Source organism: Paramisgurnus dabryanus, chromosome 1 (genome assembly GCF_030506205.2).
Source record: "Paramisgurnus dabryanus chromosome 1, PD_genome_1.1, whole genome shotgun sequence".
Taxonomy (NCBI): Eukaryota; Metazoa; Chordata; class Actinopteri; order Cypriniformes; family Cobitidae; genus Paramisgurnus; species Paramisgurnus dabryanus.
In genome coordinates this window covers 51,601,924-51,627,047 of record NC_133337.1, presented here as the reverse complement: position 1 = coordinate 51,627,047, position 25,124 = coordinate 51,601,924, and the positions used below count along the sequence as shown (strand labels likewise).

At 38.5% G+C, this 25,124-nt stretch overlaps 1 protein-coding gene across 1 annotated transcript in view; it reads left to right on the top strand.

Moving 5' to 3' along the window:
- spata20 (spermatogenesis associated 20) overlaps nucleotides 1-25,124 on the top strand; it is a 54,851-nt gene that overhangs the window by 21,938 nt on the left and 7,789 nt on the right. The window contains exons 14-15 of the mRNA XM_065262650.2: nucleotides 3,076-3,275; nucleotides 5,616-5,696. Coding sequence (XP_065118722.2) covers nucleotides 3,076-3,275; nucleotides 5,616-5,696 — 281 coding nt within the window. The remainder of the gene's footprint in view (nucleotides 1-3,075; nucleotides 3,276-5,615; nucleotides 5,697-25,124) is intronic.

The following is a 25,124-nucleotide window of genomic DNA, read 5'->3' as shown; positions in this document are numbered from 1 at the left end:
TCTGCCATTTTATTTAAATTTTCATAAATTTTCTGTATAATTTCTGACCAAAAGAAGACTGTTCCAGTACGCCAAAGTCTGCTTTGTTAAAGCAATTGATATTTCTTTGAAGAAACTGCAGACCTACTTTAGTTCACAGTGCAGATCGTTCATCACCTTCAGCGTGACAATGTCACACAAGTGGAGATTTTTCATGCTTTTTTCTTTCATGTCAAAAGACACAAGACCTGAACACACTTTTTTGACTAGGGATTCATATTTTCTCCCTAGGAACTAGAAAAGCAGACTGATGTAAGCACAGTCGAACCACTGTGGGCTTTTAACTGATGGTAGTGTTAAAATGGTACTGACACCATTGAGAGATATGGATGAGGGCAGAGAAAGCTAACTGTTATGTTTTTGTTGTTTGCTGCTGATAAATTAAAATGGACACAAGGCAGATTTTTCACTTTTTCTGAGTGACTAGGCCATTATACAGCAAGCCAAGCGTGAGGAGCCGTGTGGTGCCGTCACGTGCCAGAATCGAGTCCCCTCACCTCTCTTTGTCAGTGGAAGACGGATTGCCTTTCGAAGCATCTGCCGTTCTGTATTTTACGCATTGCCCAAACTAGACAAAACCAGTCAGCTTTGCTGTTTTTAAAACAACAGACAGTCTAGAAACTTTATAAAAAATAAAAATAAAATAATAAAGCTACTGAGATTCTTTGTTTAGTTTTTGTTTGTGGGTGATATATTTCTTATAGTTTCCCATAATGCTGCTTTTAGGTCCTCTTCGGAATTGTCTGTACACAAGATCAGAAATGATCATTTTGATTGTTTTATTTGTGATTTGATTCATAATGACTAGCTAGATTAAATTTTTGTTCCCTCACTTTCGAAGATAGGAATCATTTTGGGTTTAGAGAATGTACATTGGGTGTATAGTTGATGCTTTGTATTTAAAGGAATATTCCATTTTCATAAAAGAAAAATCCAGATAATTTACTCACCACCATGTCATCCAAAATGTTGATGTCTTTCTTTGCTCAGTCGAGAAGAAATTATGTTTTTTGAGGAAATATTGTAGGATTTTTCTCATTTTAAAGGACTTTAATAGACACCAACAATTAACACTTAAATCAACACGTAACAGTTTTTTTCAACGGAGTTTCAAAGGACTATAAACGATCCCAAACGAGGCATAAGGGTCTTATCTAGCGAAACAATTGTCATTTTTGACAATAAAAATAACAAATATACACTTTTAAAGCACAACTTCTCGTCTAGATCCGGTCCAGTGCGACCTAACGTAAATGCGTAGTGACGTAGGGAGGTCACGTGTTACATATATAAAATGCACATTTGCGGACCATTGTAAACAATAAACTGATACAAAGACATTAATTAGTATCAGTTGACATACAACAACGTAGGAACGGTCCTCTTTCTCAAAACTTGTAAACACTGGGGCGGAGTTTCGCGTTCGTCCTCTGTGACCTCTTGACGTCATGACGTATTGCGTGGGGTCACGCTGACGCATCACGACCGGATCTGGACGAGAAGTTGTGCTTTAAAAGTGTATATTTGTTATTTTTATTGTCAAAAATGACAATCGTTTCGCTAGATAAGACCCTTTTGCCTTGTTTGAGATAGTTTATAGTCCTTTGAAGCTCCGTTGAAAAAAACTTTTACGTGTTGATTTAAGTGTTAAGTGTTGGTGTCCATTAAAGTCCATTAAAATGAGAAAAATCCAGCAATGTTTTCCTCAAAAAACATAATTTCTTCTCGACTGAACAAAGAAAGACGTCAACATTTTGGATGACATGGTGATGAGTAAATTATCTGGAGTTTTCTTTTAAGAAAATGGAATATTCCTTTAAGCATGTTTTTTGCTGCCAGAAAGAAATTAAGTTTGGTTGTTCATGTCTCCATACAAAATAGCAAAATGAGTGAAGGCTTATGGTAGTTTTTCTTGTTTCTTGTTTTTCATCAAAAGTACACACAATGCAATCAATTCTCAATTATACCATCAACATGTATGTTCATTTATGACCAATACTCTGAAAGTAGGTTTCTAAGAAAATTCCTATATGGCGTTCATGTGCCAAAATCTAAAAATACGATTATTCTGGCATGGTAGAAACACTTCATGTGTTCCTCTTTTTGTGTGCATGTGTTGCTTGTGTCTTCTAAGGAAGAAGCTTCCAGATATCATCTGCATGTGTTTGGTTGGGACTGCATCGCTGTTATTCATCAGTCGTCGCTTCGGTCCCTCTCAGTTCCTAGATGCAATCTGCTCATTACCTTGTGGCACAAGGCATGGGAACTCACTCCCGTCAGCCCCTCTACACACACATAAACCAACAAAGTGCAGATAAAGTAAATCAGCTCACAGCTCTGGAGCCACTTCACTTGTGATACCAGCCACTTTTAGCCTTGCTTGTCCTGATAAACGGGACCCGGTCAAATTGATATTGGAACCGTCAATGTTATGATGCCATTTTTTCCATAGCCAGACTGTTTACATGGAAATTATACAGGTTGTTTCTAGGGATGCACCGATATGGAAATTTTGGGCGATACCGATAACCGATAACTATTTATATTTTGGGGCCGATAACCGATCGATATATATAGGCCGATAAATATTCATATTAATTTCACAGTGAAAAACTCCCAGACCGCGGACATCTTGTCTTTGCGCTAGACTAGCTTCCTCTTCTTAAGCCCGCAACACGTGTCATCTTCGTGCTATGTCACAGAAAGCACCAATCAAAACTCCACATGGCCAGCAATGAGCAAGTGAAGTGGTTCAACAAATCGAAATAAACCATAATTTATTGGCTTTCATTTATCGGCCTAATTTTGCTATCAGACCGATAACCGATAATATTAAAAATAAGCAGTTATCGGCCAATAACGATATGACGGACGATATATCGTGCATCCCTAGTTGTTTCACTGGGCTCCCGTTGTGGTCCCATAGGTAAGGTGGTAGTGGTACACAAACAATGGCAAGGTCATGGGTTTGATTCCTAGGAAGTTGCACTGTAACTGGGTTTGAATAGATAAATAAATTCAAATGTCACTTTTCAGATCAAGATGGTGCTGAGCCCAGCGCGAACTCCGTCTCGGCCATGAACTTGCAACGGCTTTCCCATCTCACAGGCAGGCGTGAATGGATGCAGCGTTCCCAACTATTGCTGGCCGCCTTCTCTGATAGACTGCTTAAGGTGCCAATCGCCCTCCCAGACATGGTTCGGAGTGTTTTGGCCCAACATTACTCCCTTAAACAGGTAACCTCATTCTGTCCACTGCTACTGAGTTTGACAGTTCAGTGCTTCTTTGTCCTGATCATGTTCATCCAAAAAAAAAAAAACATTTACTCATCCTCCAAAGGGTGACCACACGTGCCATTTTTCCGGGACATGTCCTTGCCAGGATTTCGGGTACATCTTCCGGAAGTCGTATTTATCGACAGCATACCTCAACGAGGTTTATTATTCCAGGTTCTATTTCAAGGTAATATTGAAACTACAATAATTGTATATGTTTTTTAACTAAAATGTGAGAACCTTGACGATGTATGTGGTTGACAAATATGACTTCCAGAAGACGCACCTGTTTTACATGGTGATTGATCAAGTGATTGAGATCCTCCTGATTTGTCTTACCTTAGTTCTGACAGGGGTAGATGCCCTGCAGGTGGATCGTTGCACCCCAGGTGATTTGTATGGCTGACCGCACCACCAACTGCAGGTCTCAGCGGTCCTATAGTGCTGCTTCTGTACAATAATGCAGCTTGACAGAGTGCTTTCAATTGTGCTAACATGGTACAATGATCTCAATATGTAGGGAGTCATCCTGAATTTCCTCAGGCATAATTTGCTCATGGCAAGTTTTTAGTACCTGAAGCTACTCACTAAGGGAGCCTATTGATCATGAACGGGTGGATAGTCATTTGTCAGAATCTGATATTGGTTGGTGAAAAGATTTTTCAACCCTAACAGTGTTTTAAAAAACTTGTGGAGCCAAAGGGCATTTGATATGCTAACCAGCAAAACCATTTAATTGGATGACCAATGAAGTCTTGACAATGAAGCTCGTTAAGGGTGTTAACCAGTTTTACTGAAAAAGTTTTGGAAACCTAATGCCATAGTCACACAAAGAAAATTTTTATGCAGACCTCTGCGTATATGTTAGGACTCACTAAAGTTTTGTTTTTTACTTGCACATGAAGGGTTTTGACGTGCTTGCATCATTGTTGCTTTTGTTTCTGTTGTACAAAATGGGACTGTGCGACACTGTTATTTTCCTCCACCTGAAAAGGTCATGCTGTGATGAATAAATCATCTTTTGGTCACATGTCTTCACATGGCACAAATTCACAGATGAGTTTACAAAACATACATTTTGGAATGTGACGAAATGCAAACTTGTGATTCCAGTCTGCTGCATTTGCATGCGTATGAATGGAAGTCAATGGGATGAAAAGTCCAATATGACTACGGCATAAAAGTGAACTTTTCTTGAGTGGAAATTGTCACATTTTATGAGTCACAATGGACACACTGGGCGATTTTTAAAGGTGCGTTATATAACTTTTAGAAGGATCTCATGACTATATTATCAGTGGTGTAAAAAGACCTTACAAAATGAACTGCATTGTTTTATTACCTTGAGAATGAGCCGTTTTTATCTATGTACACACCGGGTCCCCCTACAGAAAGTTGTCGTCATGTTTCTACAGTAGCCCTAAATGGACAAACTGTTCTACAGAGCGCGTTTCGTCCCTACATTGTCTCAGACAATGACATGTTTGTACTGTTTTTAAATCCATGGGAGACCACAGACATAGGGCCAGTCAAAAGATTTTTTACAACATAATCCTCAGAGACCACACACCTGATGATTGTAGTAACGATTACGTCAAAGTGACGTTAGATTTCACAGAAATGCAAGATCAAACGTGACTTGAGATAAACAAATGTTGTGGTAGTTCTTGCATGACACATTGTACAAGCACTTGTACTGTTACCATAGTTAAAAAAGTTGAAACCTTCTCAATACTCCTCTTTTATATCATGTTCGTATGTGTCTTAAGCTATAAAAGCTTACAACAGTTATTTACAGTCCTTGCATAACTGTAAATGTAAAAACCCAAAATCTACTCCGCTTTTTAGGGGTCTGTTGATATCTCGTCTATTTAGTTTTCTAAAAAAATATCCGTAGCATCAAGAGCCATTCGCCTGCTATGTCAGGACCATTAATTCTCATATCTGTCACATATGGACAAACCTTAGACTGATTGGTGCCTCAGCTAGATGAAAGTTTGTACTGTTAAGACACTTTTCCAAACTTTCCCCTGTTCCAGGACAGATGTAAAAGCTGTGAACATGTGTCACGGCTATCAGAGCTCACCAGCAGACGAGAATTTATCAGAGTAAGAGCAATAACAAGCCCGAGGTTTCTCTAAGGGCAGCACTGCTCCACATCACACCTGCCCACCTCATTACAGCACCATACAAGTTGCACTGACCCTTTCTTTATCCATTTCATTCACTTCTCATGTGTTCATTTTTTCATTCATTCAGTGGTTCTGTTCTATGTGACAATCTCTTATTTTTATTTTAAAGATTGTTATCTGTGGCCAGCCTGACGCTGAGGACACTGCCAGTTTGATTTCCTCTGTCAGCTCCCTCTTTCTGCCTCATAAAGTAAGTCTGCTTTACTTTTTGACAATTCTAGTTATTTATATTTATACATTTCAGAAAAAAAATTTGCATTCGCTTTATTTTAAATAGTTTTGAGTAGTATATAAAATGTCTAAAAGAAAAAAAAAATTATTTATTCATTGAACAACCTAAACAGTCATTTGGCAAGTTTTCCTCTCTTTCCTCTCATATTTTAAGAAAGGTGGGCAGGACGTGAAGTATCAAACAAGGGCCTTTTTTTATTCCTTTTCAAAACAGCTAACATCCAGCCATGAATATGATTTGCTACACACTTAGGCAAGTAAGGCATATAGGAGGACTGACATTATCATTCTAAAGAGTCATTACTTTTTTTATCCATTTTCCTAGAAGATAAAGACAAATGTGCTAAAAGTTATTTCTCCCTGCAGAACACACTATTATTCTGTAGAGACCTTAAAGCTTTAAGACACAACTAAAAGCCATATAACTCTTAAAGGCACAATATGTAATTTTCACCGAGGTAAACAGTGTTGATGCTTAAATGACATTCTGAAAGAGCATAAAACAAGAGTCGATCCGACTGACTCACAAATCATGTTCATGGATGGCATGATGAAAAAGTGTTATAACCGTCACATTGTAATGTACGCACACAGGTGTGACTTGATAAAAGCAACAGCAGAGTGGCATGCTTTCGCATTTGGTAATGCGCAGATTGATTTTCGTATGACATCAGAGTTACGTAACAATACTGCTTTTGAATCGCGATACTTTGTCACATATTAGGGCAGCAAAATTAAAAAAAAATAAATAAAATGAGGATAACACGGACATACCGTATTTTTCTGTCTATAAGCAGCGTTTTTTTTTCATAACTTGGCTGGTGCTGCGTCTTACAATCAGGTGCGCCTTGTAAGTCAGTATGAATTAATTTTTACATTTATGAGGCAAGAGACAACATTACCGTCTATAGCTGCAAGAGTCCGCCATATGCTGCTTTTGTAATAATGTATTCAATGGATTCTGTAATGTGGAATGACGAGTATGCGAACTTCACGCTAGTTGGCTTGTTCGGTTAATTTAGCCTATTCAGCATTCCAGGTAAGTTCTGTGTGCTACTGTTTATCGTTTAAATCAGTAATTCTCAAAGTGTGGTCCGCGGACCACTAGTGGTCCGCCAAACCCCCCTAGTGGTCCGCCGAAAGATGACCTAAATTAGGCAAGTGTTTATACCAGGGCTATTCAATTGGCGGCCCGCGGGTCAGACCCGGCCCCCAAGGTAATTTGATCCGTCCCTTTATGTAGTCTGTAAAAAAAGACATCTCTAGAATAAATTTAGAAAGTTAGACAACGGGCCCTACAGTTACGAGTTGATGCGCGTGCGTCTGTTTCATACAGCATGAGCTGCAGAGCGCGAGTCACGTGACTGGTGCGAGCAGCTGTGTCACGTGTTTATATTCGCGCTTTGGTCCACAAGTTCAACGCGATCGCCTCCCCCGCTCGCGCCCGCGTCTTAAGACGCGATAGCTGACTGTGGTGAGTTAAGACACCGGACTCTATGGCTGTTTTAACTTTATTTGTTGTATTTCCAGCTTTAAAACACTGCCTTTTCCGACAATTGTTGTCTGATAAGTCTGCTCAATTATGACTTGCTTATCAACAATGACATTTACGTTACATGTCTTAATAAATGAAACTGCCGTTTTTCCAAAATTCAAAGCATCGTTCTCACACAATAATGCAATTTAAACGAGTAACAGTTCATTTGCACCACTGTATGCGTATCGTGCTGACAAACATACACCTGATTTCACTGCTCTTGCGAAATCTAAAAACATATTCTGTCTTATTAGAAGCTAGCCTAATGTTTGCCAATTATTAAGATGGCTGTTGTTGTTGAAATAGGGCTACTGTAATAATTAGCTTTGACAAAAAACTGCATAAAACAATGTTATGTTCCATGTTATAAACTTTTTTGATATGTGCACTGAAGTGCTCTTTGGAATGACATTAAGTGGGACCTAGGCTGTTATAGTATGTTTAATTGCAGTTTGTTTTCACATGTGCAGTTTGTTGTTCATATTAAGCTGCAACTCATTTTACATTTACTTTTTCAAATGAAATAAAATTCATATAATAATTTCTGAACATAGCATTGCATTTGTGTTTAAAAAATTTGTTTTTGACTTAAAACAGTTGCATATTAAACTTAAATTTAGCTTATCCTTCCTATTTTGTTGTTTTTTTGGGGGCGTGTTAGAGTCAGATTCTGTTAGGTGGTCCTCAGAAAAATATTGGAAGATGAAGTGGTCCTTGGGCTGAAAAAGTTTGAGAAACACTGGTTTAAATAACTGATATTATTACTTTTAACATACAGACATCTATTCAGCCTGCTATTCTCTCCGCTATTGTTTAATTGAATAACTTGCCTTTCCAGATTAAATGTCTGTTCTTCGGCTTGGATTTTGTGAAATAATTTTCTAAATAAACGCGACGTATAGTCCACTGTGACTTATATATGTTATTTCGTCTTAGTGACGCATTTTTGAATGATGCCGCTTATACTCCGGTGCGGTTTATAGTCTGGAAAGGATGGTAATGTAATTAACTAGTGACCCTATGAACAGGGGCTAAAACTGAATTTAAATTAAATTTTGAGTTCTTTGAATTCAAACATTGTTGAAAACTAGGGTTGTCAATCGTTTGAAATATTTAATCTAGATTAATGGCATGATTGTCATGAGTTAACTCGTGATTAATCTCTACTGAATTGCACACTTTTAGCTGTTCTATATTTATCTTAAAGTGACACTTTTTAGTTTTTCAACTTTCATAATATATTTTCAAGACCATGTGATAGTACATCAACTTAAAATATGTTGAATGACATGTCTACCATAGCCTGAAGGGGTCTGTATCGCTTTTACTCGTACTTTTAAACTTGGGGTTTCGGGGTAGTAACCCGAGCACAAAACAAAAAACTACAAAAATCTGCTTTACGGCATACGTCACTTTCTCCACTTCCTCAAATTCTAACGTGAGAGCGCAACTATTTATTTTCTTGATGTTTTTGTCATGGCCGTAGCAGCAACTAAGAAAAAGAAACCCAAGGTTTTGTCGGAGGAGACCGGAAAGAGAAAAGGGGAGGGTGACAGAATAAAAAGAAAGAGAAGGATCAATCATATTGGGCCAGCGTTCACTCGCTGGCGTGAACTAAAGATGGAGGAGGGGTTTCTGACCTATGCTGACTTGGCCCTCATGCTATTGTACTAATAATTAATGTAATAATGTTATAAGACTTTGTGACCTAAAGAGTTGTCGTCTTTTCCTTTGCGACATTGCTGCGGCGCTTGTGGCCTCTAGGGGCGCTAGACGTGAAAAATACATGTCTAGCACCCCCTAGTGGCCAAAAAGTTCCATGTTGTGCCTTTAATTTAACACATTTCAAGTTTTTATTACTCTAATCAGCATGTGCATGGAGAAATATGGATGCTTTATGCAAATGTATATTTATTATTAGTGAAATAAAAATAATAATTGTGAAAAAAAAATCTGTTAAAGAAGGTTCAAAAACAAAATCAACGCATCCATACCTTAAAATCACTGGTAAAACTAATAGATTCGGCACAGACGAAAATAAAAACAATATCAATATATGTTCAACTTTTTTCTTTTTATTATTTTATTGACATTAATGCACAGACAGTTTTAAGATCTAGTGTAATGTAAGGATCTAATATAATGTTACACATCAGATATTTTTCCCCAACAGTTAATCAAACATTTACTTAAGACATAACAGATTAAATCAGCATGAATTCTTGTCAAAACAAATATTTTTTTAAACTATAATTCTGTGTATATATCTATATATATCTGGGTTGTGTGCCTGTGTGCATACAGATGTGTCAGTGAGCGCAAGGAAGATATTTTTCGAGTCTTGTCGCACTTAATAACTATTTAAAAATCAATCAGGTCCCAAACTTTACATAATTATTTATAACTATTTTAACATCAAGCAAGTCCTTCACTTTATCTTCAAATTCCTGCTTGTTTTAAAATCGGAATAAAATTTTTGGACACACAAGTGGATGGACACGCATCATTTGTTTAGGTTAAGCATTTAGGATGGTACACCTCTCAGAAAACATACAAATAAAGATCATTTTAGACGTTTGATGACTATTAACTACAAGGCTGCATCTCAATTTATCCAACCCTGAGCTAGGCCAAGGGTCAAACAGAAATAGCACGTTGCATTAATCGCAAGTTAATAAAATTAATGTTGTTAAATTAAATTTACATTTCGGGTAGTGTTGAGTACACATGTGAACCTAATATATAACACTGTTCCAGTCATTTTGGGATATTTTATTTCAAGAATCTTACATATTGTGCCTTTAAAAGACATCAAATTTTACATTTGAAGCCTTATAGATTATATGAAGTTACCAATATAACATGACTTTTTAGGTCTTTGTGGCTCTTTACAGCATGTGAACGATTTCTCTTGTACACGACACATTCAGTGGTTTACACAGACCACTGTGTTCATTGGAGCGTGGTCATGCTAATGAGTTCACTAAAGTAATCTCCAGCGAAAGGTCAAGTTGTCAGTTTATAACCTATGCATGCTGACGCGCACACTGCGAAGCAAGGGCCGAGACAATGGCAACGCGACATGCTTTGAATTTTAGAATAATTAGTAAATTCTTGCAATTGGTCTGCAGACAGCTAGCCTTAGGCTTGGCTTTGCGTCTTTTTTCTTTTACTAAAGGTCATAGCTCAGGATAGCATTTGCACTGTTTTTTGGCCTTTTACCGAGCGCTTCTCCGTCTGCTCTTTTCCCCGCACAGCAACAGGAAGAGCACACACACATGCGCTGAGCACCTGGCCTTGCAGGTTTTAAGTGTGAAATATCAATATCAAGCACAACAGAGTACACACTAGGGTCTAACCTTTTGCCATTTATTGCAGAAGTCTAACATCCATTATTGTATGTGAAAACCCCCGGAGAGATCCGGCCTTCTCTTTTTTCTAAGCCTGGAAAAATGGGAGGGTTTCTAAAGGGAACGGATGAGAGGGTTCGTGAATAAAAATAGGCCGGGGGTCTCACTGTGGTAACAGTAGGTGGGTTAGTACGCCCGAGGTCGGCTTTGACAGCGTAAGCATCTTCTATGTAAGATGTTGCGTCAAAGGCTGAGTTTGATCTCATTTTGCATCATTTATTAACATCGTTCCTCTCTGTGGTGCAGCAGTGGCTTTTGCTCATTCATCTTCTGTCTCATTTAAACTTATGTAATCTTAATGATTCCATATCTCAGAGTTATAATACTAAGGTCACATTGTAGAGAGTTCATAAGATAGAGGTTTATCCTTTTCTAGAGACAACTCAAATTCAACCCTGTTTACTATTATAACCTTTTTATTGTGTTTGATTCATCAGCGTATAGGTTATTTGAGCATAAAGAGAAAAAAATGTTTGTTTTCATAATCGTTCATCAAAATTTAATAACCTTTCCCTCCTAAAGCGCCTTTTTTCTGCTGATGTATCTTAGGGCGCACTCACATTATCCAAACCAAACCATGCCCCAGTGCGATTGTCCCCCCTCCCTACTCCCCCAGAAGCACGCACTCACACTGTACTTTAACGAGCGGTAAAATGGATGCGATTGTTTTAAGCAAAGCAGAAAGTTGTTTGGTGCGCGATGACACACAGCCCTCTCACATGCCATCATATTGCTTAGTTGGTCTGTCACAGTGTCCAGCTCAGATATTCACATAACCCTTCTGCGCGCATCAGAAGTTTTTTAGGAGGCAGATGAAGATGAGTGGTCGGGCAATTGACGTCTCTCCTTTTGAATCTCACACAGATGCGATGCGCTTACACTATAGCCTTTCGCGCCTGAGCCCAAGTTAACCACGCTCCAGCCCACCTTTGAAAATAAATATTAAAGGGGACATGTCACAATAATGTTTTAAGATGTAAAATAAATCTTTGATGTTCCCAGAGCACATATGTGAAGTTTTAGCTCAAAATACCATATAGATCATTTATTATAACACATTAAAATTGCCACTTTGTAGGTGTGTGCAAAAATGTGCCGTTTGGGGCGTGTCCTTTAAATGCAAAGGAGCCGATGAAGTGCAAACGCTGATCACAATGATGGTGGTTGGATGCAATTCAAGCTTATTTGTGAACTATTTTCTCTTTCTCTCTGCACTAAGTGGCAGTGCTGTGGTTGGATAATGCAGATTAAGGGGCGGTATTATTATAATAAGAGCTCCATATGACATCATAAAGAGAGCAAAATTTCAGTGACCTATGTTTTCATATGCTTGTAGAGAATGGTTTACTAAAACTAAGTTACTGGGTTGATCTTTTTCACATTTTTTAGGTTGATAGAAGCACTGGGGACCCAATTATAGCACTTAAACATGGAAAAAGTCAGATATTCATGCCATGTCCCCTTTAACTGATAATCATCAATACGTTTGATATGGTAAATGAGTTACAAATGCCTTAAAAAGAGTCGAGTAAAACCGTTTCAATGCCAAAATCCTAACTTTAGATATTAACGAAGACTTAGGACTTGTTTCAAGATAAGTCATGTTTCTGTAAGGGCCTTTTTTACACCTGGTCACTTCATGTGTTTTCTCTGATCGGATAGATATCTGATTTGTTAAAACCATTTGTTCCATTTACATTTGGACACATAAATGCGTCTTGGCAAAACGGATATGAATCCAATCTTCTACTTCGGTGCAAAATGCTAATACACTACTCATTACTCCGCCTTAAAAAACAAAGTATGATGTTTATGCAACAAAAGGCAGCACTTACCGTATGTTTACTGTATGTTGGGCAGGGGTTGGCCGTCTTCTTGCTCGGCATGAGCTGGAGCGTGCAGTACAGAACAGCAGGAGAGTGAAGGCAAGATAATTTAACGTACAGGTTCATGACGGAGAAAAACGTCCACAAAACTCTCTCTCAAAGTTGTATTTCTTTATTTAATATCATTCAAGTTTGTCATTGGACTCTTTTATTGGTTCTAGAAAGCTTTTTACTGGCTGTCGTCGCTCCATAAAGCAACAAGCGTGTCGTCTTTGTTTATTTGCCTCTTTGCCGGCTAACTTCCGGGTGACGTGTTTAAATTTGGGAGGAGTTATGCGCTGACATGTGGTTTCATCAACCACATTTATTTACACTTGTCCAGTTTCGTCTGAAATGCGTCCCAGACCACCTCCTGAACTGGTTTGAGCGATCGGATTTAAATCCATCTCGAAAACGTTTCGGAGGGCATACCTGGTCTTTTTACAATCAGATAGCTACCCGATCAGATCAAACGCATGAAGTGACCAGGTGTAAAAAGCCCCTAAGTGATTTGTGCCAATTCATGTGATTGCATTGGCTGTTGGTTAATAACAGACGCTTCAGCAATATTTGTGTAGACGCTCTATCAGTGTGCATCATTTACCTACATTACACCTCACAAAAGTAAAGAAACATCTGGAGCTGCACCTGCACAGGTGGTTCACACATTTCCTCGAGCGGATAGAGACTCGTTCATTTGTTACAGGAGCATCCAATCCATCACAATGACAAACACTGGGAAATATACGCAGCCTTGTGGGCCTCTGAGCGTTTCGTGTCTTTCACTGTACTTTTACGTACAGTTCCTGAGTGCAGACCTCGCGTTTGCAAAAAACATAAATCACAAAATCTCTAGACAGGGAGCAACGTGTCTACTTTTTATTTTCAATTTCATTTCAACAGCACGTGTTCATATGTTCGGTCCACCAGTTAAACCAACCAATTCACAGAACTTGCACCCAGAAGAGGCTTGCAAGTACTGAGTTAGTGTTTATAAAAAAGTTAATGTCGAATTACATCTGTTCAGGCAGCGATAAAGCGACTGCTTACACACACACACCAAGAGCCACACTTCTCATTGCTTATCTGTGACTAAGCCTCAGATAGACTCTGGGCTGAATTGTTTATTTAATTGACCTGGACATGATGGAAAGATCCGGCTGTATCAGGCCGTTGATTGCAGAGTCGGAAGGGCTTACTAAAAAATACATGACTCTCTGGTATTGAATTGAACCTGCAGTCAAATCATCACCGCTGACTTTAAATCCTCAAAGGTTCTTGCTATTTTTAGAGAAGCGATAAACTACGGCATTTACCATTTTATATTCTGGTGTTATGAGGAAATGTTTGGATAATGGCAAGAAATGCTTCACCCGAAAATTTTACATCTGTTATTATTTGCTTAGCATTATGGTGCGCATAACCCACACGACTAGCTTTCTTTTCTGAAACATGAGATTTTGGGAAATTTTGGGAAAAAATGCAATGCTAATCACTAGGGATGCTTAACGATTAATCGCGATTAATCGTTAGCAGAATAAAAGTTTTTGTTTACATCATATATGTGTGTGAACTGTGTATAATAACTTTGTATAAATAAATGTACACACATGCATGTATAAGTTTAAATGTTTACATGTGTATATACATTTGTATATTTATGTATAATTTATATTATATATAAATATAAATACTTAATATATACATTTTTTTTTCTTAAAAGCTATGAATGTGTTCATATTTATATATAAATATATTTATTATACACAGTTTACACACATGTGATGTAAACAAAAACTTTTATTCTGCTAACGATTAATCACGATTAATTGTTTAGCATCCCTACTAATCACTCTTTTCTTTGCAACTAGAAACTAATTCACTTCACCTAAAACTTCAGAATACTTTGAATATTATATGAACTATTTTAGGATACTTTCATGGTGCTTTAGCAACATTAGAAGATTGAAAGCTCCAATCCATATTTATTCAAATTGCATGAAAATGCAACCAGTCCTTTGTTTCACATTATTTTCTCTTCAAATTATTATTTTTGTTCTGGAGTAGAGCTTTCTAATGACTTTAGGATGAATAATAAAAGACAGAATTTTTATTTTTTTGTAAAACTAATCCTTTAATAGCAAAAATATGTTTGTGTATGTAAAAATAATTAGGGATAATTAGGGATTTCCAAATTCGTACTGACTAATGTCTGCTTTCAGTTAAATGGTAAGATAAAGCTGCATTTTTCATTTTTCCCTTTAATCTGTGTTTATAATTTGTAACTAAACAGATGTATATCTGGAAAGGTACAAATGATTCTCACCTGCAGACGAAGGACATGAATTAAATGTAATAAGAGCCATCATCTCTTTTATTAATTGACTAAATGAGCCAGATCCTGCACTTGTCTCCATGCCGCTGGGTATTCTTTATAAACAACGGAAAGTAGAGCTTTCCCCGGCTCATTACAGTCATATAAATCCCCGCAATGGAAATATCATGCATCAGAATTCCTCAAACAAAACCCAAAAACCCACATACAAACACGCTTCCATATCATTTTCTGCTTTTCTGTGTGAAAATTTTAAAATTGAATCAGAGCCCCCAAAGACTCTGGATGTGATGAGATTTCCTGCTCGTACATCATGGGGGCATTTAGAGTGTCATCGGGTTTGGCTTTCCTCTTTAAACCGAGACTCTCCATCTGACACTGGCTCACCCCGCAGCGGGTTTGTGTAGATATGGCCGTAATAGATTTAACCTGAGCACACAGAGGGTTATAAAAACATTTTTCTCATTTTAAGTTTCATTGTCCGGTCGTCTGTCTAAAGCAAAATGTTGTTTTTTGAGTACACTTATGTGGTTTGGTAATACGTCTGCTTTGTATTATCAGATGTGTTTTAGCTTGGTCTGAAATTGAAAATTATAATTTCATTCTCCATTTGACTGTGCACTTCATTGAACAGAGCAAATTACTCTAAAGCTTTTTTTAGTTCACACTGCAAGCAGATCTGATTTGGTTTGTTAAATTAAGGGGATAATTCATCCAAAAATGAAAATTCTGTCATCATTTATCCAGTTTCATGTTGTTACAAACCTGTATAAATTTCTTTTTTATACACAAAGGAAGATATTTTTAGGAATGTTTTTAACCAAACTGATCACAAACCCCACACTCTTGAAAACTAATGGTGCTAAATAGCACTAAAAGTGGTTCTTGGCTTGTAATCATAGAGGAACCATTTTAAGTACCATATAGCACAGATGAAGTACATGTGTAAAACCATATTGTGCTATGTAGAACCATATGTGCTGATATAGTGGTGCCATATGACCCCCGTATGGTTCTTCTTGGTGCTTCATAAGTCCTATATAGCACTAAAAATGGTTCCTTTATGATTTCGAGCCAAGAACCACTTTTAATGCTATTTAGCACCGTTTGTTTTTAGAGTGCATTGACTTCCAAAGTATTGTTTTCCTACTATGGATTCAGTGGGGCTTTCGAAATCTGTATCAGTTGTTTTTGTAATGCTATGTTGTGCCCGGGCCAAGAGACTTTCTCATTGGAAACAGAGTAGGCCTAGCTGTCATGTTGTAAAGAGATGATGGAAAACTGGACATTTTGCTTCTGCTGATGTCTATCATATGTTGCTGAACTCAACACAAATGTGACATTGTAATTGACAGATGCCTTTTATTCATGAATGTATCATGTCCAAAACCTCTGACTTGCTTGCATATAAGTAGAAGATAAAATAGAGTTGTCAGACACAAGTTTCGATTAGCAAAATTTGCACAATGGCAGGTCGCTGACATACCTGGGGTTGCGAGGAGGAGCAGAGCCTCAGAAATTAGGTGGCTTCCCCATTTGCAGTGCATTAAAGCGTTGTTTTCAAGCTGCATTCACACTTCATTCTGGAAATGAATAGTTTGCCTAGTGCTGTATGCAAACATGCAAAAATGTATAACAACCATGGACATAATTAAAGCGCACAGTCGTCTGTCCATGGTGTCTGCTGTATTTTCCTCATTTTTGTTTTCTTACGGTATTTGGTTGGAATTTCCCACACATTGATTCTTACCAATCGAGAAGCAGTTTAGGAAATACGTTTAAAGCTCCACTGTGTAAGATCTACTCCCATCTAGCGGTGAAAGTCTATATGACAACCAACTGAATATTACTTTCTAGCCCCCCCCCCCCCATTCGGAATGCGTTTTAACTCGTACGGTGGCCCGGCCGTGTCATGCAAAGGTTAACATGGGTTCCAGTAGCTACAAAGCAAAAGCAATGAAAAAAAATGAACAATTTGCAATGTCCTTTGCCTGTGATCCATCAAAGCACACAGATTTATGTTTAACATGGAAAAAGTCTGATTGTCATGATATGTCCGCTTAAAATCACATACAAAAAGCAACCATAAACGTAGCTTAGACACTCCTTTTTCATCAACGCGAGGAAAAATATAACAGGGGCTGTTAAACTTGGTATTAAAAATGTGTTTTAATCCGTCTCTTTTTGTCCATTTTCGACCGCTTCTCTCCACAATACTGAGGAGATGGTCTGTGGACGAGTCCCTCTCCTGTCATTTAATCATGAGCGAGAGTAATGGCGGGTTTAAATGGACGCGAATATTATGTCAGAGTCCAATGCTTATGTTTTATGTAAATGTTACATGTTCGTGTATATGTAAGAGCTTTCTCTCATATTGGTGAAAAAAGATCGCGCAACTTTCACACGCTTGTAAAATGAAACGAAAGACGCGCAGATCAGACGCTTTTATCAATGAAAGGCTAAAAATAGGGCTGTCACCGTGTGTTTGTGCTAGAGGTCAGAAAAGACGAAAAACATTTTTCTCAGTACCTCAGATTACATAAATGGGCGGAGAGACTGCGTGTGGCTGTTCGAACACATTAAACCACATGCGTGTTTACACTAACAAGTGTTATGCATAATCATGCTAAAGTTAGCCAAGGAACTATAAAACTTCAAGTTTACAACATAGACTGTATCGATGTAAACGAATATGCTGAATTACCTGTGGAGAATATAGAAAGTAGCAACTTCAGTGTCCCTTGAGCCCCATCTAGGAAAACTAACTCCAATATTGACTTTGGTCTTGATGTTTTTCCTGTCGCGTTGTCGTTTAAAATCCCCGTTTTGCTTCCTTGGTGACTTGTTTTAATGTCCTCGAGAATATGTCTTCAACAGGCTTTCAAATCAAAGCATTAGATCGCAGGTTCATCACGGTTTGCAGCTGTCGCAGCCGAAGGATTCAGCTACGCAGGTCGTAGGCTGCATACGTCATCAAGCCTGGTTTATTTAAATCAACTGAGCATTACATTCGCAAGTCATACGCATATTACATCAATTTACAATTAACTAAGAATAATTGTCAGCTTTATAATTGTTAATATTCTTGATGACGTATACCGCCTACACATGCAACCTCCGGAGGCTTCAGCTATCGGCCAGCGTGAGTGTAGAGAGAAAGCGCGAAAGGCGGAGCTCGAATTTCAGGAATGTCCCTCGTCGGCGAATGTATTTCAAAGATGGAGGCACAACATGGATTCAGCCAGAGAGCGCTTCGACGGTATGCATTTTAAATAGCAGATTCTACACTTACGAGAATACTTTGATTAGTGGGGTGGAGGTAATTACACATGAATGAGCACATACTTTTGAAAGAAAACATGGGTTTTTGCTAAGAATTAACTTAATAAAGTACACAGTAGAGCTTTAAAGACATGTGGCTAATGAGGGATGTGGATCTTATTACATGACTGAATTTGGTTTGTTTCAACTGGTGCGGACCAGAGCGATGTAAAATGTGTGGTGTAAAAAGGAACCAAACTGCTAGAAAAGCTACAGCTTTTTTTGCTTTTGGTCCGGACCAAAAGAACCGAACTACAGATGTGAAAACACCCTAAATAACACGTTTCAATCATATATGCCAGAAAATTAGATTTTTGCTACAGTATATGCATAAAGCCAAAATTTCCATGCAAACAGACTCAGCTCATGAATATGAGCATGTGTCTATACAGGGCCTACGGTAATCTAAAGGGACACAAATAATTCTCAATTTGTGACCTGAGACCCTACCACACGCTTAACTGATTTAAACAACGAAATTAACAATTCTCATTTTGCCGTTAGCATTTAGCATACATTATTTTTTGAGTGGAGAATGTGGTATGTAAAAATCTCCTGCTTCACAGTCTCATCTGTTCCTGCTTATTTAGTTCAGATTTGCTACAGGACTTTTGAATTCAAGGCATTGTTGAATCAATTAATCCCACCCGTTGCGATCTGTAGGCATGATTAAAATTGTTGAAATAAAATTGTCCATAACTTTAATTAGGCTAAAGTCTGTGCTGATTATAAGGTGGTACGTGTCCTCATGGGGCTTATTACAGTAGAATACGAAGCGTAAGAACATCCACTCCATCTATATGATGATGGCAACCAGCTGCTCACTGCAGTCACATGACTTCCTTGTCTTCTGAAAGATATGAGCCTGTTTTGAAATCAATTTAGAGCGTTTGAATACACAAGGATAAAGGAAAGCTGTTGTCTCTTCAAGAACAATGAGATTTGTTTGGTTAAAAGTTTTGGCTGTAATTAAAGGAAAGCAAACAACTTTGAATTTGATTTGTTTTGCACATGAATAATAGAATATGAGATAAAGTGTTTCCATGCTAAGTGAACAGTTGAGAAGGTAACTTATTATGAGCCTGCATGATTTTAAAGGTGCCATAGAATAAAAAACTTTATAAAATGGTTAGTTCCAATCCTTGATTCTGATTGGTCAATAGCTGTGCTTTATTCACAATAAAACACTGCTAAAGGGGATTGCACACCGGCCGCGCCGCTCAGCGCCGCGCCGTTCTAAATCAACTGAACACATTGTTTTCTATGAGTATACGCACACCCGCGCCGCCCAGCTGTGACTCAGGAAGTTGCTCAAATCCCTGCCGCGCCACACAGCGCCACTCACATAGTTTAACATTAAATAAGATCATATTTGTCCCAAATCATTAACGATTAACATTGGCTGCTAACGTATATTTTGCATTTTGAAGTAGACGCTATCTGACGAAGCTCGCGCTATTTAATGTGCACTTCTGGTTTACAATACCTCTGAGTTCTCCTAGGCGCGAAGCGACGCACGATCCCCTTAAGGGGCCAATCACACCAAAAGCGTTTAGGGCAGTTGCAGGCGCCTTTTTTGAATGATATTCTATGGGCAGGGAGCGTTTGCGCGCTGTTTATGCGAGCTGAGCGCCTTGCGGTTTTCGCCGCTGGCCGCAGCACGCGCCTTTGAAGGAACATTGAACGCAGGGAAGTTTATGTTAATATGACAGTTAACAGCAAAAGAGCACTCACGCTTCAATATTTGATTGACAAGACAGCTCACTCGGTGGTTGCCTAGCCATATAAAAAGCCGCGTCACACTGCTCTTTTTTTAAAAGTGCTTTTGGTGTGATTAGCCCCTAAGACCGCTTCACCCAACGGTTCTATTTTTCACTGCGCCCTTAGCAACACCCTTAGCAACCACAAGTATCAGTTTGAGAACGGTTTGTTGTTTTATTTGAGCTTTGATGCATATTACACATTGGAACTTTGTTGTTAACAGTCAGGGACTACTTTTTTCTAGTGGAAGGAATGCATTTATTGATTTAACTTCATGAAAATTGACCATTTCATTCAAACAACAAATCATGTAAAAATGTTTCTGGATAATTTTGGCACTTAATAAAGTTACATACTTTCTATGAAATATCAATGAACAATTTAACCTATTATTTCAAAGCATTCTTTGGCACCTTTAATAAATGCAAGATTGGCATGTGTTTGATTTTAAATGTTTTTTTACGCTTTGTTCCTACTTATTCCTACTTGGACACAAGTTATCCAACATAAACGCACCATATGGAAGAAAAAATCTATTAAATAATTATCCATCCATCCATCTATGTAGATGCCTATATATGAACAGAAAGACAGAGATAAAACATACTTTAATATTACTTTCACACATTTCTTTTGCTTTCATTAAAAAAATTGTCAAATTATGTACCCCAGTACCCTTTAAAAAGGTCCAAATATGCACCATTAGGTACAGATATGTATACATTTGGTACCAATATGTACCTTTGAGATACTAATACAGTATGTACGTTTGAGGTATTTATATGAAGGTGCAAAGCTGTACTTTTTGAAATGGCTCAAAAGGGTCTTTTAAAAACTGACATGCTTATTTGACTGCTTTTATACATGAGAGGATAAAATAGGACGGCGGTATAGCACATAGCTGTGGTTGTTGGTTACTGCACATTTAACAACCAAATTAAAATTAAATATCATCAGGTCATGCTATTCACCGTTCACCACACATTCAAGTGGCCCACATTAGAGTGTGGCACTTTTCTACAGCAAAGAATTCTTGACTTTACGGTCTGATTACTTAGACAAATGGCTCTGATTCCCTAACAAGGCCGCAGAGACGTGACAACAAGCAGAGAGGTCTCAAAGCATCCCAGTGAGAACGAAAGAGAGGATGAAAATCAAGTAAAGGCTTGAAAAATTTCAGAAACACAATGGTGAATTATACTAGACCTGATTTACTCTGGCTTGTCCTAAAATCTGACACAGGCAAAAAATCTCCTCCAGAGAAGATTGAGAGTTCATGATCCCTCTTCGCCTTGTCTTTGTAATCACATTTGACGTCAGCTAATCCCCCAGTCTCATATTTTCAAACTCAGGTCACATATTATCACTATCGCTCATGTCTAATAAAGAATCTGTCTCTGCATCTCGATCTTTAGCCAAGACTCCAGAACACGCCCCGGGTGTGCTTCGCAGTTCTTGCTGTTTTATCTGTCACATAAATTTTCCATGGAGAAACAGTACCCGAGAGCTTACCTTGTAATCGCTCAACCACAAACATGTGATAAAGCATTGCATCAATACTTAACCGGCAAGAGTCGCGCTAACAGATTTTATACAAAAGGTGTATTAAAACTGCTTAAACTGTGTGCCGTGTGATTGGTCGAAGCCTGATGCTGAAAACTGTAAACTTAACACTTAAATAACTTTTAAGATTTGTGTAAGATTTGTATGCTATTATATCTCAGTATGATATTTTCTAGGTTTTAGTGATGTTACAAGAAGTATGAGATGCCCCAGGTGATGGAACAGCAGTTCACCAGAAGTTCATTTGCATAGTCCTAGATAATGTACTGAGGCAGGATTACGCATCTTTGATGCATACAGGGAAAGTGTAGTAGTTGAGATCTCTTTTGCCCGCAGTAAAATGAAAGCTAAGGAAATAGTCAAACGTTGATTTCAAAATGAACCTAATTGAACAATAATGGCTATTTAAGAAAACTCCTGGCAATTTAATGACTTAAAATGTGTTGCCCAACTTTCAAGGGATGAAGTTCAACAAAAGTGCATTAAGCTGTTAAAGTGTGCTCTTAGAAAACTTTTAATGGCTTAAATAGTTTTTCTTAGCATTTATGGGCAAATCACCATAAAGTACATATAAATATCATTAAAGTAATTCAAATGACTCCAGTGGGTTAATATATACACTCACCTAAAGGATTATCAGGAACACCTGGGGCACGTTCAAGGTCATAACGGTGCGCAACATTTTGCTACGGTTTCCGGGTTGAACGGCATGTTTCCTTTGTGCACCGATGTGCAACAGGGTTTGAGATACGTTTTCTCTTGTTTGGTGTGTGTCAGAACTGCAGTCCAATCAGCAGAAACATGTAAATAAACTATGCATTACTAAAGAGACAGCTCCCACAATGGGTTAAATTTGGAATGATCTCTTTCATTCTGGACGGCAAGGGCAGTGACTGTTACATGGAGTGTATTTACAGTATTACGTATAAATAACGATTTCATCAGGCTGCAGAAACATTTTAAAAAGAACACAAAGCATGGCCTTTCAGCTACCGTAGTTGCAACTCTTGCGTCATCACAACAGAGTGTTCAACACATCACCGTTACTGTTTAATAAACGTTGTGCAACGGGGGCAGCCCTGTTCAATTTCTCATTGATGCAATTATCTAATTAACCAATCACATGGCAGTTGCTTCAATGCATTCAGGGGTGTGGTCCTGGTCAAGACAATCTCCTGAACTCCAAACTGAATGTGAGAATGGGTAAGAAAGGTGATTTAAGCAATTTTGAGCGTGGTTGGGCATGGTTGTTGTTGCCAGACGAGCCGGTCTGAGTTTTTCACAATCTGCTAAATTACTGGGATTTTCATGCACAACCATTTCTAGGGTTCACAAATAATGGTGTGAATAGGGAAAAACATCTGGCAGTCCTGTGGGTGAAAATGCTTTGTTGATGCTAGAGGTCAGAGGAGAATGGGCTGACTGATTCAAGCTGATTGAAGAAAAACTTCGACTGAAATAACCACTCATTACAATCGAGGTATGCAGCAAAGCATTTGTGAAGCCACAACACGCACAACCTTGAGGCAGATGGGCTACAACAGCAGAAGACCCCACCGGGAACCACTCATCTCCACTACAAATAGGAAAAAGAGGCTACAATTTGCACAAGCTCACCAAAATTGGACAGTTGAAGACTGGAAAAATGTTGCCTGGTCTGATGAGTCTCGATTTCTGTTGAGACATTCAGATAGAAGAGTCAGAATTTGGCATAAACAGAATGAAAACATGGATCCATCATGCCTTGTTACCACTATGCAGGCTGGTGGTGGTGGTGTAATGGTGTGGGATGTTTTCTTGGCACACTTTAGGCCCCTTAGTGCTAGTTGGGCATCATTTAAATGCCACAGCCTACCTGAGCATTGTTTCTGACCATGTCCATCCCTTTATGACCACCGTGTACCCATCCTCTGATGGCTACTTCCAGCAGGATAATGCACCATGTCACAAAGCTCGAATCATTTCAAATTGGTTTCTTGAACAGGACAATGAGTTCACTATACTATGATGGCCCCCACAGTCACCAGATCTCAACCCAATAGAGCATCTTTGGGATGTGGTGGAACGGGAGCTTCGTGCCCTGGATGTGCATCCCACAAAACTCCATCAACTGCAAGATGCACTCCTATCAATATGGGCCAACATTTCAACATGTCTCTTATGTTTAGGTTTGCTAATTTAATGAAAATGTTATTAGTTAGTTATTGAAATGCCTTGTTTTCACAAATGTCACTTGGACATTTCATTTGTATTTAACAAATTTGATCAAACAAAGAAGCCAAAACGTCTCGAGGATTTCGTGGCTTTACTTCCTGCTCACTACTGCGCAGGGCTGGTCCAGAAATCGCTACTGCGCAGACTCAAGACCCAAGATGTCAGCGCCGTATCAGGACACTGACGGCTTCACTTTTCACCAATGGAAAAGAGCGAACAGGCGTCATCCATCTTTTTTTACAGTTTATAGTAGAAAGATGGCGGCGACTTCCATGTAAGAAGAACCACAGTGTATGCACTGTAGATCAAAATAGCTTATTCTCAGGTAATAAAAACAATGCATTTCTTTATGTATGGTCTTTCTACACCACTGACAATTTAGTTATGTATATTATATTGCATTCTGTCAAAAGATCCTTCTAAATGTTACACATTGCACATTTAACATAACATAGTAATGAGAGATCTCCATCACTATGGCCTGTAGTCATTCTGAAAAGAATTGGATATTTGTGTGGTAATATCATTATGAAACCTTTCGTCATGAAACACTGACATTTGCGTTTCAGTGAACTAAACTAAGTTGAGAACTGAGTGATGTGATTACCTCAGATTACCCTGTGAAACCACCATAGAGACCCACTTTTTATCCTAAGACTACAGTCAGACAATTAAAATACCCTATGAGTCTTTCATCCTCCTTATGAGAGCTTATCCGCAGGTGCTCCAGCTCATGGGAAATTGTCGCTTTAGAGTTTCTTTGCTGCCGGATGAATCCCTGACAAGCTTTAATGAGCAACCCAAGAGAGAACGGAGAGCTTAATGGGAAATGGGCTTCAGACGAACAAACCAGCGCTCTTTATTTTCGGCAATCTTAGCCTTTTTAAATGGTACAATCTGATTTATAGTTTCTCTACATATGGCCGGTTAAGGCCTGGACGTTTCACGAGTCAGGGTGATGCTTCGACCATCTAGCTAGCTGATCCTGATGTATGCGTAGATCGACCTATGCATCAGCTCTGCAGGAATTGTCAGCCCTAACATCATTAACTCCTCCGTAGGATCAGACCGGAGTCTGCGGAGGTCACGATGTAGAGCAGATGAAATAGAAAAAAAGGAAATGTAGTCTGCTTAGGTAGTCACACTTTTTGCTCACTTTGAGATGCAGGCATGCTGGAAATAGAAGCTTCTCCCTGTAGCATTGCTTTCTAATCTGTTGACAGCAACTTTGTTGTTTGTGGCGTGTTTGGTGGTGCGACAGAGGTCGTGTGCTGCACTCTAAATTCTGCTGGGTTATTTTTAACCCAAAGCTGGGTAATTATTGGACAGAACACATGGTGGGTTACAAATAAACCTATGCGGAGTTGTTGTTAACCCAACC